Here is an 18,409-nt window from a genome sequence, read left to right on the forward strand (position 1 = left end):
AACCTTGGCATATCTGTTGACAAAGAGCTAGAGTTGCTTGGAGGATGGAAGTAGGTAGGAAGTATTTTATAAAAATCTTTCTATTGGTTACAGTTTCATTACCTCAAGTAATCGCTCTGCGCTTGCGCTTTCACATTCTTGTTAATTAGCATAGGACGCGAAGAAGAGGCGGTAACATTGTTATCATGTCATTTCCATCTCATTATTTATTTAGGGGTGTGAAATTTAATATGTTAATAAGCCTTAATGAACCTAAGGTCACTTCTGGGTTTTTCTGCTGTTTTTGTCTTACCTACCCCTCGCAATCTTCAAAGCGCTGCGGTTTCATCAAGGTTCTTTAGCCGGAGCTGGTTATCCTTTGCAGTACTGTTTTTCTCTCCCCCTTGTCCTTGAGTCTTGTTAACTATTTGCAAGGTTTTTCTCACAGAATTTCTTTAACATTTCCCCCCTTTGAGACTTGTTAATATCACTTATCTAGCAAGTCTCATTTAAACAACTTCAATTATTCTTACATCGATGTTAAGTTAATTCTAAGTATTTCCCATGGCATGGGTAATCCGGGAGATTTGGGGAATAGAGAAGCAAGCAGTAATCTGAGTCACTTTTTCTGAAGGCCCGTATAAGCTACAAAATCAGGTTAGTTGTACCAATGAGCATGCATAACAAAATTAACAGTGTCCTCATTTTCCATCTTAACTCTGTATCAAGCAAATTAAATTAAACAAATCAATATTCTTATAAATCAGCTCTATTATTAACAATACTATCAGAATGCAAAATAACACCTAATAACACTAAGAGCACTCTATTTCCATATAAAAGAGTTCAATTTTCCAAGTGCAATTCATCACTTTTGTAACTTCTGTATTCTTATCTTGAGAGATATCTTGTGGGTGTGGGAGTCCACGAATCATTCAAAGGTGCCTTCTGTATTCGGGAATAGTGGGTCCAGGGACTTATTCCCTCCACCTTTACTGCAGTATGAGTTGTCAGAAGCAGCAGGTAAGGTCCTTTCCACTTTTCTCTTAGTGGTTCTTGCTTCCATGACCGAATATAAACCAGATCCCCAGGCTTGAAGTCATGCACAGGGGAATCCAATGGAAGGGGGTTACGTTGATTAAGGTACCTATGTAAAGATGTTAGTACCCGAGACAAAGACAATAAATTTCTTCCCCTCTTACATGCATTTTATCACTTCGTCCCCCTATTTCATTAATTGGGTAAGGTTTCCCATAAAGTATTTCAAAAGGGCTTATTCCCTCTTTTATTCTTGGGGTTATTCTTAGTCTCATAAATGCCATTCTATATACATATATACATCTATATACGTCTACCCATTTAAGATGGTTTTCCTGACACAGTTTTGAAATATGTCTTTTAAGTGTTTGGTTCATTCTTTCTACCTTACCACTAGACTGGGGTCTCCATGGAGTGTGTAATTCCCATTTCATCTGTAAAAATTTGGATGTTCCTTGAACCACCTCTGAAATAAAATGAGGTCCATTGTCTGAGGATATACCTTCAGGAATCCCAAATCGAGGAATTATCTCTTTTAGTAAAATTTTAATTACTTCTTTTGCACAATTGGTGGAGCATGGAAAGGCTTCTGGCCAACCAGAAAATGTATCTGCCAAAACAAGTAAATCTTGAAACCGACCACATTTAGGCAATTCAGAGAAATCTATCTGCCAGTGCTCCCCTGGGGTTAATCCTCCTCTTAGTTCTCCCATAGGTGGTTTCTTCTGAATTTTGAGGTTATTTGCACAACAGGTGGGGCATCTCCTTACAATAAGGTCAGCATTTGATAGCATCTTTGATCCCACAGCATAGCTTTTTACACTGCTTATCGTAGCATCTGCTCCGATATGAGTTTCTTCATGCAGTCTCTTGAGGAGCACTTCCATCATTTTGGCTGTAGTTAAAACTTGTCCATTTGGGGCGACCCACCACCCTTCACCATTTTTTGTACATTTTAGCCTTTCTGCCAATTGATTTTCTTTGTCGGAATATTCAGGAGGTCTCATTTGTATTTTTCTACTAGGTAATAAAGCCCCAATCACCTGTCCTGCTAGTGCTGCCTTTTTGGCTGCCGCATCTGCTCTCCTGTTTCCTTGTGCCACTTCACTATTTCCCGTCTGGTGGGCTTTGCAATGCATTATAGCTACTTCTTTGGGTTCCATTATTGCTTGTAACAATCTTAATATCTCTTGTCCATACTTTAGCCCTCGTTCTTTCCAAATCGCTCCATGAGCGTGAACTACCCCAAAAGCATACTTTGAGTCAGTATATATATTTACTCTTTGGCCCTTTCCGATTTCAAGGGCTCGGATAAGGGCAATGATTTCAGCCTTTTGTGCTGAGGTGTTTTGTGGCAATGGTTTAGCTTCTACTTCTTTCCATTGAGTCACCACTGCATATCCAGCCTTTCTCGCTCCATTCTGTACAAAGCTGCTACCATCTGTATATAGTTCCACATCTGGGTTCTGCAAAGGTTCATCCTTTAAATCAGGCCGGCTAGAGTATACATGCTCTATAGTGGCCAAACAGTCATGTTGTAACTGTTTTTGCTCTTCACCAGGTAGCAGAGTAGCAGGGTTTAAGGTCGGTACCACCTTTAAGGTAATATCTCCTTGTTCCAATAACACAGCATGATATTTTACCAGTCTGCTCGGGGAAATCCAATGATGCCCCTTTTGATTTAAAATTGTTGATACTGCATGTGGTACAAAAACAGTTAAGGGCTGTCCCAGAGTCAATTTGCGGGCCTCTTGTATGAATAAGACGGTGGCTGCTATAGCCCGGAGGCAGGACGGCCATCCTTTACTTACTTCGTCTAATTGTTTAGAAAAATACGCCACTGGTCTTTTCCAGCTCCCGAGCATTTGGGTCATTACTCCTGAGGCCACCTGCTGTCGCTCATGTACATACAATTGAAAGGGTTTAGCCACATCTGGGAGTCCCAGTGCTGGAGCTTCCATCAATTTTATTTCATCGAAACTAGCATGGCATTCTGGGGTCCACTCTAACCATTCTCCTGGACCCTTTAGGGCTGCATATAAAGGTTTAGTTATCAGCCCAAAATTAGGGATCCACATACGGCAAAATCCTGCCATTCCCAGGAATCCCCTCAGCTGTCTTTCCGTGCGGGGTACTGCAATTCGGCATATAGCCTCTTTTCTTTCCGCTCCTAGTGCACGTTGTCCTTTTGATATTTTAAAACCAAGATATTGGACTTCCTTCTTCGCAATCTGAGCCTTTTTCTTTGAAACACGATACCCGGCAAGTCCCAAAAAATTTAACAGATTCTGCGCTTGCGCTTTCACATGCTTTTAATTAGCATAGGACGCGAAGAAGAGCAGTAACATTGTTATCATGTCATTTCCATCTCATTATTCATTAAGGGGTGTGAAGTTTAATATGTTAATAAGCCTTAATGAACCTAAGGTCACTTCTGGGTTATTCTGCTGTTTTTGTCTTACCTACCCCTCGCAATCTTCAAAGCACTGCGGTTTCATCAAGGTTCTTTAGCCGGAGCTGGTTATCCTTTGCAGTACTGTTTTTCTCTCCCCCTTGTCCTTGAGTCTTGTTAACTATTTGCAAGGTTTTTCTCACAGTATTTCTCTAACAGCCTCAGTGCGTGACACTGCAATGCTCAGATGTTGCCTGCTGTCCGGAGTTGTGAGGTTGCTGGTGCGTGAGGGCGTAAGAGGCCAGCGTGAGGCTGTTGTGTGATGTTTGGGAGCGTGCGCTGAGTTTGGGCTGTTTGCCTTGCAGGCCAGTGGCAGGCCCGCGTCAGGTGCTAGTGGTTGTGCGGTGAGCTGAGAAGCAGCGGCTGCTGGGCCATTGGGGTGATCTTGTTGCTGTTTGCATCTCTTGATTGCGTAATGCCAGAGTGCCTCTGAGGTGAGCGCTGCTGTGCAGGCTGCTGGTGGTGGCTGTGAGGTGGCTTGTGCGTGCGTGCGTGACAGGCCAGTGCTGTGGCCACTGGTGGTGGTGGTGGCTGGGAGGTGCCTTGTGCCTGCGTGTGTGCTAGGCCAGTGCTACGGTCAGGCTTGTGAGATGCCTTGTGGCTGAGCGTCGTGCAGGCCAGTGGCAGGGCCGTATCTGCTGTTTGTGGCTCTGAGGTGACTTGGGCCTCAGTCGCTTGGAGGCCAGGGATGTCAGCCCAACTGGGCACGCTTTCACAATTGCTGCAGGCTAAAGACCAAAGCTCCGTTCTGATCGCCTGCTGGCTAGTGTAAAGTACTTGCATCATCTCATGTTCTTCAGCTGTTTGTCCATGGTTTTGCTGTGACTTGAAAAGCTGATGAGTGTTAAGAAAAAGGAGAAGCAGGATCCCTGCAGGGAGTGCACATGAAACCGTATGTCAGTATTTCTGGGTATCTGGTGCCCCCTGGAGACTGCTGCTGCCCACAAGAAACATAGAGACTATCAAGGCTGCACATTAGTAAGTGACCCTAGTCCAAGCAGACTGAAAAAAGAGAGGAACATCTTTTTCTCAAAGAAGTAGTGCAGGTTACTAGAAAAGGCCGTAACAGTAAAAGCGAGTATTCTCTAAAATAATAATAATTACATGTCTTGTATTTCTGAAGTCTAATAAAGACTGATAGCTACGTTTCATGTTATGTATATATGCCCATGTATTTCAGAAACGAATGCGCAAGGCTATGTTTAGACAGCTGGTAGTGACATGATATGAAATGTACGGAGTTTAAAAGATAGCTTTAAGAGGTCCTATTAGTTGGTCTGAGAGGTCAACAGATAAAATGAGAAAATGTGGATGTCTCCTATCAGCCCTGGGATTGGAATTAGAATTTGATCACAAGCTTCATAAGATGATAGGGTGGAGTTAGTTCTGTGTGATTTTTTTTGAGGGGGTGGGGATGGGTTTTTTTTTGAAGGTGGCAGGTGTTTGGGGGTGTCTTAGAGTGTTCTGAGGGGTTTTGAAACAATCCTGTGTAGAGAATAATGCTGGGTTGTAGGGGCAAGAGAGAAGAGAGGAGAAATTTGTCAAAAAGGAGATAATGCTTTTATACAAAAGTTCTGAGAGTTAAAATTAAGACCTACCTGCTAAAATACTGAGCTTTAGAATTACTACATGCTGTTGATGCTCTGGCTAGATTTAGCCTAGTTTTCATGAGAAATCACTAGAGTCGTGTAGCTCTGAGTCCAGACCATTTAATTGAAATAAAATTTTAACTGAGCCTTGTCTGCATCCTGGGGCTCCTTCGACCCACAGAGGGCACTGTGCTCAAGTTCATCCTGTGTTCTGCCTTCTGAGGCAAGGCAGTGCCCATAAATGGAAACAGGAAGGAAGCTCAGGATACTCCCAAGAAATTTACTTATTTACTTATCCTTGTTTTCTTTCTTTCTTTTTTTTTTCTTTTTTCTTTTTTTTTTTTTTTTAGAGAAGATGCCAATCAAGTGTTGTTCAGAGAAGTCTAAACATAGAGGAAATAGTTGTTTGGAGCTGGAGTTTTACATGAAATATGAACTGAATTTAGAGTAACTCTGAAGACTTAAATTCTTGCTTTGCATTCTCAAAGCTTTTTCTTAGGGGGAAAAAAATCACTATTCTCAGACTAAGGGCTTTTTTGTGTGAGTGCGGTTGTTGGGGGAGGTTGTTTTTTTTGGGGGGGGGTCCAGATTTATATTGTGCTTTACGGAGTCAGCTTTTTTACATGTAAGATTTCTAATGACATAAAAATAATGTGATTATAGCACAGGACTGCTTCTGATATTCAGCTTATTTATTTTACATAGATTGGTAATAAGGAGTAATCGTGCCGTATCACTTGCCTTAGCGATTTGCAGTCCTTGAGAAGGAGAAACATACATATCCCTTAATCTCTCTTCCTTGCTATCCTTCCTTTCCATGAAACTGGTACAGCAGCTGTTTCACTCCAGGCAGGATTCTGTGATCACCTTGATTTACAGCAACAATACGCTAGCAGAGACTAATGCTTACAGTTTTGGATTTGTTTTCTTAAAACTGGCTGCAGTATGCTGTTGCTGTTGAGCTGATGGTTTTTGGTTAGGCCACTTGTCCCTCTGTGGGGTGTGTGCCATTATTATGGCACATTATTACATCAGATGATGTGCAATATTCTCTCTTCTGCTTTTTTTTTTTTTTTTTTGTTTTTTCTTTTTTTAACAGCAAGAAGGTGAAACAGAAGGTGAGGCAGTTGAAGCTATTGTGGACGAATCAGAAACTTTTATTAAGGGAAAAGAGAGAAAAACCTATGAAAGACGCCGTGAAGCTGGGCAGGAGGACGATGCTTGTCATATACCACCAAACCAAGCAGATGGGTGTGAAGTAGTTCAGGATGTCAACAGAGGTGTGCAGATGGTTATGATGGAACAGTTGGATCCAACACTTCCTCAAATGAAGACTGAAGTAATGGAAGGTGCAGTGCCTCAGGAAACGGAGGCTACAGTGGATGACACACAGATCATAACACCTCAGGTTGTTAATATGGAAGAGCAGCCTATAAATCTTGGTGAGCTTGAAGTACTGGTACTTGAAGTACTTGCCACCACTTCTGTGGAAGAACTTCTGGGAGCATATGAAAATGAGGTTTCCAAAGGAGGCCTGGAAGAGGGAGAGCCCATGATCTGTCACACTCCCGCTTTACCAGAAGGCTTCCAGGTAATGAAAGTGGGTGCAAATGGTGAGGTGGAGACGCTGGAACAAGGTGAACTTCAGCCCCAAGAAGATCCTAATTGGCAAAAAGATCCAGACTATCAGCCACCAGCCAAAAAAACAAAGAAAAACCAAAAGAGTAAGCTACGCTACACTGAGGAAGGCAAAGATGTGGATGTCTCTGTGTATGATGTTGAAGAGGAGCAACAGGAGGGTTTGTTGTCTGAGGTCAATGCAGAAAAAGTAGTGGGTAACATGAAGCCACCTAAACCAACCAAAATCAAAAAGAAAGGTGGGTTTGTAAGCGGATTTCTAAACTGCACTGGTTGTGACTGCACCTTGCAGTACAGTTGAAGTGATTGAGTAGATGCAAATGGGAGCGAAGCAGGCATGCTCAGTGTCACTTACCGTTTTGTATAAGAGCTCTCAGCTCTGTTTTCTGGGCAAACCTACTCTCTCCTGTCTATAGGCTTGCAAAGGAGCTCATTTGCCTTGTGTGATGCTGTGGTATTAGTATTCCCATATCACTACAGTTGAAAAGGTTCTGCTTTTTGCTGTAATGCATATTCAAGAGATTATTGTGTACAATAAAGCTTTGCATCAGGAACCAGTGGTATAATTAGTTTTTGGGGGGCGGAGTTCCTAGCTAAGTATTGGGTAGAGTGGATAGCACAAAATCCAGCAATGTGTATGTTTCCTTAAAACTGTAAATTAAGAAACCCTTTCTAGAGTGGAGTGGAGCAAGAACATTAATTGCTGGCATACTAATGAAAATCCAAGACAAGCTAATCACTGCCTGTATTCCTAACAGGAAATACAGTCGTATTTAATGATTTTTTTTTAAAAAATGGGTTCCTTGTAGCAGTTTAACCTCCAGGAATTTTTCTTTTTCCCTGCTGACCTCTAATGTAATACAGTGAACCATGGTACTGCCAAAAATAAAAGTGACTTCCTTCATGACTAGGTGTAAAGAAGACATTCCAGTGCGAGCAGTGCAGTTACACTTGTCCACGTCGTTCTAACTTGGACAGCCATATGAAAAGCCACACTGGTGAACGACCACATAAGTGCCATCTCTGTGGCAGGGCTTTTCGGACAGTCAAATTACTGAGGAACCACCTCAACACTCACACAGGTACTCAGACCTTTGTGTACATTCTTCTAATAGAATCTACTCTGTCTTTATTCTATGGGCAGGTTGGGTCTATCTGAATCTGTCAGATTTCCTCTATGGGACAAGCTGGAAAGGAACAAACTATGCAATGCTGCTCTCTTTCTTTATTTTTTTTTCTTCCCCTGTGAGAGCAATTTTTCACCTGACCATGTTAGGTGCAAAGCTCATTCTGTACATAGATACAAAAACTAACTCTGGGATTGATCCGAAGTTACTTAAAGCTATAGAAAACATTCTGTTTGTCTTGGAATGAAAGCATGTTTCCGTTGTTCCTCACTTAAGTTTCTGTTATAAAACTTAATATAGGAGTAATTTTGTAACTGTCATCAAATTTAAACCATGTTCTTTTGACCCTTCTGCCAAAAAAGTGTAATTCATGTTCTTAGCTTTCTTTTCATACCTCTGCATTATCTAACTGAATGGTTTGAAATTTGCAAATAGCCAAGTGATAAGAAAATAAGGGAGTTTGTTTCCCTCATTGAAGGGATGTACACTCTCTAGCAGTATCTTCCGTCCATTGGCTGTTTATACAAAGGCTATGATGCCTGTGTGCCATTTGCTGCTGTAATCTAATCTTTCAGAACAAAAGGAACATTGCTAATTCATGGTGGGGGGGGTGGAGAGGGAGAAGCTGTGTCATATTTTTTGCCACTAAATCTGAATGTCACCATCTTCCTGTTTTCCTGCAAATGATCAGGTACTCGCCCTCACAAGTGCCCGGATTGCGACATGGCCTTTGTGACCAGTGGAAAGTTGGTTCGGCATCGCCGCTACAAACACACCCACGAGAAACCATTCAAATGTTCAATGTGTGATTATGCTAGTGTGGAGGTATGTTAATTGTCACAGTGCCAAGTACATGCTTGTATGCTTCAAGACTTATTCATCATCTGTTACAAACTTTCCTCCTTGACCATTTTTGAAAAGCCTCTGAGTAAATGGGTTATGAATTACAGAATCAGTAAGGTTGGAAGGGACCTCTGGAGATCATTTAGTCCAACCCCCCCTGCTCAAGCAGGGTCACCTAGAGCATGTTAGACAGGATTGCATCCAGGAGGGCTTTGAATATCTCCAGAGAAGGAGACTCCACAACCTCTCTGGGTAACCTCTTCCACTGCTCTGTCACTCTCACAGTGAAGAAATTCCTCCTCACGTTCAGGCAGAACTTCCTGTGGTTCAGTTTTTGCCCCATTGCCTCTTGTGCTGTTGAGTGGGACAACTGAGAAGAGTTTGTCCCCATCCTCTTGATGCCCTCCCTTCTGATACTTATACACACTGATAAGATCGCCCCTCAAGCTTCTCTTCCCCAGGCTAAACAGGCCCAGCTCTCGCAGCCGTTCCTCAGAGGGCAGGTGCTCCAGCCCTCTGATCATCCTTGTAGCCCTACGCTGGACTCTCTCCAGTAGCTCCATGTCTCTCTTGTACTGGGGAGCCCAGAACTGGATGCAGTACTCAAGACGAGTCCTCAGCAGGGCTGAGTGGAGGGGCAGGATCACCTCCCTCGACCTGCTGGCAACACTCTTCCTAATGCACCCCAGGAGACCATTGACCTTCCTGGCCACCAGGGCACATTGGTGGCTCATGGTCAGCTTGTCCACTAGCACTCCGAGGTCATCTGCACAGCTGCTTTCTGAATGAATTAGGTCTGTTTTTTTGGAAGCAAGTGATAGGGTTTCCTCAGTTGATGAGAAGCCTATTTGAGGATATTTGTGCACCAAAACCCTAGATCATTTCCATTTCCTCTTTGGAGACTGTAGTTTTCACTGTTTTTAAAAAGAGCAGTCCTTTAAGATGAGTAAAGGAGTTGAAGGAGGCAGGTATCTGCTGAGTAGAATGCACTTTAAGACTAGAGATGCTCTCCAATTTTAAAATGTGCACTTTGCATCTTACATATCTGTTGATAAAGTGACTGCTGCCAAAATGAATGGCGCTTTCCCAAATTAGTGAAAAGCAGCTTTGCTAATTCTAAGAGGTTGTCTAATTTGCTTGAGGAAATAAAGCTTACTTGAATGTTCTACCCTGTGCCCTAAGCAGCACTGCTGCTTGTGCTGCAGGACAGCTTTTAAAATGTAATAAAAACTACATTGCAAGATGGGGATAGGAAATCTGAGCAAGGTCACGAGCAAAATTTTTAAGAACTGATCTGTGCAGTGGAGGAAGGTTACAGTGGAGATGTTGAATTGGGTGCTTAATCTTCTTTTATTTATTTATTGAGATTTCTGGGTGTGGGTGTTTCAGTTTGTGTGTGTATGTTTTCGGGGTTTTTTTTTTGTGGGGGGGGAATGCTGGGGTTTTTGTGGGTCTTTTAAGTTTTATCTATTTATTTATTTATTTATTAAAAAAATAAATTAAAAAAACAAAATTTGGCTGCTTTGAATGTAGGAGCAAGACTGGGAATAAAGCTGGGAGGTGGAACAGAGTGGGAAAGGGAGTATGTGTGGTTACATGGCAGTGCAAGACTGGCACTGAAACTGGTTGGTTGGTTGTATTACTTTTAACCTTGCTACTGAAACAAAATGTTACTGTAACAAAATTTTTGACTGATTTCTTTTACTTTGGAAATCTTACCTATTCATACTTACTAACTCCAGTCTTGCTCTTGGCTTTCAGGTTACCAAATTGAAACGCCACATTCGCTCTCACACTGGAGAGCGTCCGTTCCAGTGCAGCTTGTGCAGCTATGCCTGCAGGGATACTTACACGCTGAAGGGGCACATGAGGACCCACTCTGGTAATGATGTCATGTTTTTAGCACACTGTCTGTGTGCTGGTGTCTGAGTGCTGGGACAGTGCATAATGGTGCTCATGCTCGGAGTCAGCAAAATGAAGTATTCAAGTTTAGTGTAAAATTATCATGAAGTCTGTAGCTGAAGAGAATGCACTGTTTATCAACATTAATAAATTCATAAACTGACACTAGTAATTGCACTGAGAAATGTGCTGGAGGATTCTGATTTTTGCCTTCACTGTGAGGTGACAGAATACAGGCCCTTTTTCAGTATGAAGATGAGCAATATCTTCTTTATTGATGTTTTACTTCCCACTGAAGGTTATAGCCATTTTTAGTTTCATTCTTGAGTGTAATTGCAACGGTGTCTGGATGCAGTTTTTGAAGATCCTTAGTCTTTTCTGTGATAGAAATAGGACTTTTTTTCTAGCATGGAACACTGCTGGAGTGCTAAACTAATGAGGCTGCTAAAATTTAATGACAGAAATGTGCTTGTATGTATGAGCATTCAAAAGAAAATCTCAAATTTGATGTTCACAGTGTTCCAGCATCTGGCATGTAGGTCTTGAATGTGTTTCTCATCGTAAGGACTAATAATTAACTCATTTGCTCAAGAGTGAATTTGTTTTGTCTTTGTGTTGTAGAAAGATTTTTACGGGAACTAAAACTTCTAGAGAAAGAAACATCACTGAGCTGTTTGCTGGTTTCTGGGGAGTTATTTTATTTAGGGCTTTTTGATTAGATTTCTTGTTAATAAAAGTGCTTGTGCTACTTTTTTTCCTTCCGTTACTGTAGGAGAGAAGCCATATGAATGTTACATCTGCCATACTCGCTTCACTCAGAGTGGTACCATGAAGATGCACATTTTACAGAAACATACGGAGAATGTGGCCAAATTTCACTGTCCTCACTGTGATACTGTTATAGCAAGAAAGAGGGACTTGGGTATGTATCTTGGCAACGTGTCCATTAGCAAAGTTACTGCAGAAGGCTACACAAAACATGCCTTCCCAAAATTAGAGTTCATGTAACCCATCAGCTGTCTTCCCCCCGCTTTAACCTAGTAAATCCAGTAACTGCACAAAATGAAGCACAGGCTTAGAAGTGTGGCTGGTAATACATACTTTTAGCCTTTTAGCTTACAGTAACTGCTGCATGCTATGGGAACAGCACTTTCAATTGCTTTTCACTATTTGAAAATGCAGCATGTTTTTCAAGCATCCAAGGCAAGTTATTTTCATGTCCATAGGTGCGAGGCATTTATTGAACTTAGACTAATATTTTAACTGTATGACTTAAGGTCTGAGAAATCGGAAGGTCATTTGGCGTGACCTCCTATGTATTGGAGGCCATTAATTATCACCCAGATATATCTTCATCAAGCTGAAAGGCTTGAATTAGCCTAAACAGTTTCATTTTTCAGGAAGTGGAGCTGTGTGCCACAGACAGAATAGGAGACTGAGTTGTCACAAAAGCCCTGAGTCCTTGCAGTAGGAGAGTGTTGACCTGGTGAGCAGTTCCCCATGATTCTTGCAGACAAGCTCTCTTTTATGATATACAAGAAGGTGTAAAATAGTACTACTCCCAGAGCAATTGAAGATAATCTTTCTCAGTGAAGAAAAGGCTGAGATTTGGCATAATTCTGTCTATAAGCAAAATATCAACCAGATAACGGGAAGGTAGGTTCTCCCTCATAACAAACAGATGTAAAGTGCTACAATGAAGGACACGTTGAGACGATGACACCAAGTGTCTATGAAGCAAACAAGTACTGATCTATAACAGGAAAAAAACAGAATAGCTGTGAAGATTTTTTTTTCATAATGATTGTTCAAGCTACAGCAGGCTACCTTGTGCAGGTGCAATATGCTCATATTTGGAGGATTTTAAAGTGATTAAAACCTCTGATAGGGGTTAGCTGTTGGTACCCCTGTTACCCTCTAGTCCTGTCACTTTGACTTCTAATCCTGCAAAAAATCCTGCTTCCCAATGTATTACCTGGCTTCTGACTGTATTCAGGCAATTCAGAGTGGTCTTAAGTGTCTTGAGGACAGTGCTGTGTTTTACCTTGACTTTACTTCATCTGTTGCATGAACTTCAGTAGCAAAAATTTATGTTGCTCTGTCTTCCAAGAGAATCCTTACAGATTGTCCGAAGCAGTCCTGGGCATCAGTGACCTGACTGCTATGTTTTTGAGATGGATTTTTGAAACAGTCTAGACACTAACAGTCTAAGAATCCTGCTGTATTTTGCAGATAGTGAATTTTGAATATAAGTTATGTGGTGTTTCAGCAAACACTTTATCAAATGCAAGTGTATCAGCACAGATTGCTGATATTAACCAAATCTAGAATCCTTTAAAAAACCTTACTAAGCTTTTGACTAGACAGTTCTGTCAAGAAGTTATGCTGATTGCTGTTAATTATAAGCCTATTAATTTTTTGATAGAATCTCAAATTAACAGTTTACTTTTCTCACCTGAACTCAAGAGTATACAGAGGGAAAGACACTGAGAGATTGTATACCAGGCTCTTTCACCCTTGGATAGCGTGATGTGATTAAAGGCTCTGGTTCTTGCATTCCTAGGTGTCCATTTGCGAAATCAGCATTCCTACACTGAACAGAGCAAGAAGTGTCGATACTGTGATGCTGTGTTTCATGAGCGATATGCCCTCAAACAGCATCAAAAGTCTCACAAGAATGAGAAGCGCTTCCAGTGTGACCAGTGTGATTATGCATGCAGTAAGGTAAGCTGGTGGGACTGACAGCCCTTAAGAGCATTAGAACAGGAGCTAAACACGTAAGCTAAGAAATCTTATCTGTTAAGTTTGACCAACTTTCAAAATCAGTGTTAGCTCTCTGACTTTTATTTATTTATTTTAAGGGCATGGGAGAGTTCAGTGGCTTTTTCTTTCTGCTGAAGTGCTCCCCTGTGGAGAGTATCTTTTAAGGGAGTTAAGTCACAACCTTGGCATATCTGTTGACAAAGAGCTAGAGTTGCTTGGAGGATGGAAGTAGGTAGGACCGAATATGCCATCAATCAGAGTGTGGTTGCACTCGGGCAGGACCATCTTCCCCTGGGTGTTTTTCTTGGACTAAAGTGTTTGACCTTGTCTTGCCTGCAGAAATAAATTTCTCAGTGTCTACATCTGAAAGTTTTCAAGTTATTCTTTCTCTTTGGTTTGTCCCTACCAGGAGTGGCACATGATCATGCATAAACGGACCCATACTGGAGAAAAGCCTTACGCCTGTAGCCATTGTGATAAAACCTTCCGTCAAAAACAGCACCTTGATAAGCACTTCAAACGATACCATGATCCCAACTTTGTCCCTTCTGCATTTGTCTGTTCCAAGTGTGGTAAAACTTTCACTCGCAGGGTAAGGGAGTGTGTGTGTGTGTGTGTGTGTGTGTATTTGTGTGTATAAATATATCTTGAGTTGTGCTTTTTGACTGAATGGGGGTTTTGGAAAGGAGGAGCCCTGTTACTCAAAGAAAAGGGTGGCTGGGGCACAAGGCACAACACTGATGTTTTAAAAGGTGGCACTTGCTGCTCTCTGAGAGGAGGCTCTGGTATTGATACTGATACTGGCATGTGCTAGCAGTGGCATCATGAGCAGTAGGAAAACTCAACTTTATGAGTAGAAGTTAGTGAAATTTACCTATATTTGGTAAATATTTTTCCATTACAAAGACGAAAAAGAGACAAGCAGTCAGAAATGTCTGTGTAAACACAGAATATCTGATCTTGATTTCAATGCGTGTTGGGTTTTTTTTGGTTTTTTTTTTCCCCCATTCTGAACAGAACACAATGGCCAGACATGCTGATAATTGTTCTGGCCCAGATGGTGGGGAAGGAGAGAATGGAGGAGAGACAAAGAAGGGCAAACGTGGCAGAAAGAGAAAAATGCGCTCTAAGAAAGAAGATTCCTCTGATAGTGGTAAGATTCAGCTCAGTACCTTCTTAGCATTACAGGCTTGTGATTCATTGTTTCTTTGTTAGCTGTTTGCCAGTTCTGCAGGTTTGGTTTGGTACCTGAAAGGCCTTTATGTACTCGATAAGGGGAAAAAAATGATCGTGTATGTATGTACATAGCGGACTGTGTGTGTTTAGGAAGGATGGTGTGAATTCGGCTGTCCTGGACCTCTTCCGAGACTCAGTAGTTGGGGAAAAAAGTGCTGTGTCTGTTTCCCTTTGCCTAGACTGCAGTTGTCTGCCTTGCATGCTCTTCTGTGTGTTAGTACACTGTCTGATACATTTTTCCAGTACTAAAGTCATGTTGTCCCCTGCTTTGGCCTGTCAGCTGCAGAAGTAGACAGACTGTTAGTTGATAAAAGTTGAGATCTGAGGAAAATATGAAGAAGCTCTAAAAAGGTAGGACCTGAAAAATTCAATAAAAGAAATTTGTCTTTGAATGACTGCGTACAATAGCGCAGCACATGCATACCTCCTTGTACATAAGGAAGTAGGTGCTTACAGACATGAGGAAAAATCTGGAAAGCAGTAACGCACAGAACAAATAGATGCTAATGTGAGATCTTGTGGCGATAAAATCAATCCCTTCAGCAAAATCTGACTGAGGGGGATGAAAGCACATCATATCCAGAGTATTTACAGTCTTTCTGGGATGTTGAACTGATCTTTTTTCAAGCCAGGAATGCACCCATAAGATGGCAGCATATAGTTAACCCTGGTATGTTTGGCTGCTTTCTGTTTTCTGTCTTAATTTACTTGTGAGATTTGAAGTTGAGGCCTGGTATGTGTTATGACGCCTCATCTTTGTGGAATCCCAAAGACCAATGGCCACCTTTTTGAAGGTATTTTTCACTTGATAGTAATCATTTTTATCACACCCTGGTCAACAGTTGTGCAGCTTGGATACTTTTTGGGTGTCTCTCTTAACTGAAAAGTATTAGAGCCATTATTGCTGCTTCTAAGAAAATGAAATCTCTACAGTTCATTCTTCCCCCTCAGATAAATGGAAGTATGCCTCATGCAATGGCTCACCTCTTCATGAGGAAGATAAGCTACTCTTCAGTGCAGTGGACATGCTTAGACATTCTGGGGCAGTCATTTTACCCTTCTGACAGTCTGTTCCCCTTGACATCTTTTATTGCTTTTTGTCTGATTTGGTTTTGCATGGAGTATTCTGGGCACATTGATGGTGCTAACTGGTAATTTCAGGGATGTCCTGAAGTATAAAACTTTGCGCCATTAGCTCAATAAACCACAAAAAATTGCAAGAAGTTAAAACTTGTCGTGAGCACCATTGGACTGGAATCAGTTTCTAAGAAATGCAATTAGCTGGCATGGAGGGGAGGTGCTATCATAAATCGGTTGGTGGACAGGGCCTCATGAAATAGGCTGTTCTACCTCATAAAGAGAGGTCTTGGAGAAGGTGCTCTTGGTCACTGATTGATGACCTATGGTATGTTGATGATCCTAGAAAGCATGGCAAGGTGTCTGCAAAGCTGTGTTCAACTGTGATGCTTAAGACCTCCCCAGTTCCATGTGACTTTACTATTTTCAACTTGACACTGAGGTCCTGAACACTGGTTGCAGTGTTCAGGAACTGCTACCCCAGTTGCTGATCTACGTTACAGAAAAAGATAAGTACAGTGCTGCTGTTTCTTGAGGTCTAGCAGACTTACTGTTGGATCACTCTTGACTTCTGGAGTGTTTCATAGAGGTATTGAAAGCACTACCACCAAATGAAATCATGTTTTCTTTCCCTTTCTGAATGGCAGTTTGTTCCCTTTAATGTAGGAGTAACAAACTGAGTCTGTGCCACTAGGTTCTTAGCAAAGGCCTCATTCGCTTTCTCTGTTACCAGGGCCAGCTCCCTTCAGTTGAGGATTAAGTAATGGCTCTTTGTAGGTGAATGTGTTTAACCTCTTTAAACTAAAGACTTGCTTAATGCACTTCTTCGAGGATTTTTTTGTTTATTTCTTTTTTTTTTTTCTAGAGGAAAGTGCTGAACCAGATTTGGATGATAATGAAGATGAAGAGGAGACAGCAGTAGAAATTGAGGCTGAACCAGAAGTTGAGCAAGAGGCTCCTGCACCACCTCCTAATAAGAAACGAAGAGGAAGACCACCAGGCAAAGCTGCCACCCGACCAAAACAATCCCAGCGTAAGTCACGACTTGAAGCTTACATTACAATGCTTGTTTGAACTGCATCTTCCTTGGATTTGGCAGCTCTCATCAGAGAACTCCTGCCCTCAAGTGAGCTTATTTAAAAAATAAATAGCTGCACTTTTCTCTAGCTTGCTATGATCTTCCTTGTGCATGATGTTTGTTGCAAGCATTTCCTGGGTGTTAGGGAACATGCCTGTTTCAGATCATGCAAAAAGGAGATGACAGGATTTGTTTTTTTTCTTTGATAACATTCCAGTTAATAAGTGTGTGTGCAAACTTTGTTTTGTCTTTCTTTCTTTTCTTTTTTCTTTTTTTTTTTTTTGTCCCAGTTGCTGGGTGTCTGCTCATGTTGCACTTGCTGTTAAAGAAACTGTTACAAGAACCACCATAGTATTTTATGCATGTAGACTTTTGCAAATATTACTACAAGCAAACATGCTTGCATAAATATTGCGTAGTTGCAACTCCACAGAGGTTTCTTCTTAAGCATAGAAATCAATAACTATGCAAAGTCTAAGTAAAATTTTAGAAAGTGCAGGAAGCAGTTCTTCCTTCAAGGGGTGAATGCTGCCTGGTGGCTTGGCTGTTTGATCAGTGCTCCAAATACAGCACATGTCCTTCCTAGGCTTACAGCCTGCAGAAGCATTTTACATTGACTACATTCACTAGTGTCCCTGTGGACTCTGAATCTGACTGAAACTTTGCCTTACCCTAAGTGCAGAGGAGCTGGTTTGAGGTGTACCTGTATATTGATAGTCTTACTTGATTACTCTGTAAAAATTGCTTAAATACTGTCTCATATATTCCTATATATCCTTTGAAATTTGCTGCTAAAACATCTTCACACAGGAGTCAGGGAGGTAGGGGCTTGATACTTGGATGAATGAGAGGCAGGCTGAATTATTCTGCCCTGAGGTGGGAATGTGTCTTTATTGGGAGGCCCTCCTTTGCTTTCTATGCAAAAGTCTAAGCATCTACTGAAAAAGTCATCTGAGGGAGGTGCAGGCCAGCCCTGGAACCAGTAAAAATCTGTCATTTTCCTCCTCCTCCCCATCCCCTTTCTTTTCTGCCCTTCTAGCTGCAGCAATCATTCAGGTTGAAGACCAGAACACTGGTGAAATTGAAAATACTATAGTTGAAGTAAAGAAAGAACCTGATGCAGAACCAGTAGAGGAAGAAGAAGAAGCTCAACCTGCTGTAGTGGAAGCTCCCAATGGAGACCTCACTCCTGAGATGATTCTCAGCATGATGGACCAGTGATGGAAGACGACTATACTGGCTGGCTGAACTGGCCTGGGCTGTGTTTAAGTGGCTCAAATCTATTTTTCCTTTTACCTTTTTTCTTGGCTTTGGGAAATGCATCATTTTAGACCATTTTACCAAACTTACTGGGAAATAAAACTTAAAATGATGTTAGAATGTGATTTAACTAGAACTTGCTGTTTTATGTTAGCATTACAGTATCATGGAACATTAGGAAATATTTTGGAGTCCTTCAGGGTTTCCTGTGAGATGCTTGATTAGTTTTGCTCTGAGCTGCATTGTAAAGCTGATCCACGGACAGTGTTTACATGCAACAAGTTTTAATATACACAAGTGGGAGCCTTGACTAGAGTACATGGTAAACCACTCCGGACTTCCACTTCCAGTTCGCAGAGTCTGTGAGCCTCCTTTTCTCAGTAGTGTTTGTAACCGTAAATGCAGACTTGAGAGGGTTCTAGACTTT

At 41.6% G+C, this 18,409-nt stretch overlaps 1 protein-coding gene across 1 annotated transcript; it reads left to right on the top strand.

Annotated features, from left to right (window-relative positions):
* Positions 1-44: 44 nt before the first annotated feature.
* On the top strand, positions 45-17,943 carry LOC134149706 (transcriptional repressor CTCF-like). The gene is made up of 11 exons (XM_062592919.1): positions 45-50; positions 6,158-6,935; positions 7,608-7,778; positions 8,515-8,648; positions 10,428-10,548; positions 11,341-11,490; positions 13,132-13,292; positions 13,741-13,923; positions 14,349-14,484; positions 16,510-16,677; positions 17,762-17,943. Exons 1-11 carry the CDS (start codon positions 45-47, stop codon positions 17,941-17,943), a joined length of 2,190 nt encoding a protein of 729 aa, XP_062448903.1.
* Positions 17,944-18,409: the final 466 nt, after the last annotated feature.

Source organism: Rhea pennata, chromosome 21 (assembly GCF_028389875.1).
Source record: "Rhea pennata isolate bPtePen1 chromosome 21, bPtePen1.pri, whole genome shotgun sequence".
In the NCBI taxonomy this organism is placed as follows: domain Eukaryota; kingdom Metazoa; phylum Chordata; class Aves; order Rheiformes; family Rheidae; genus Rhea; species Rhea pennata.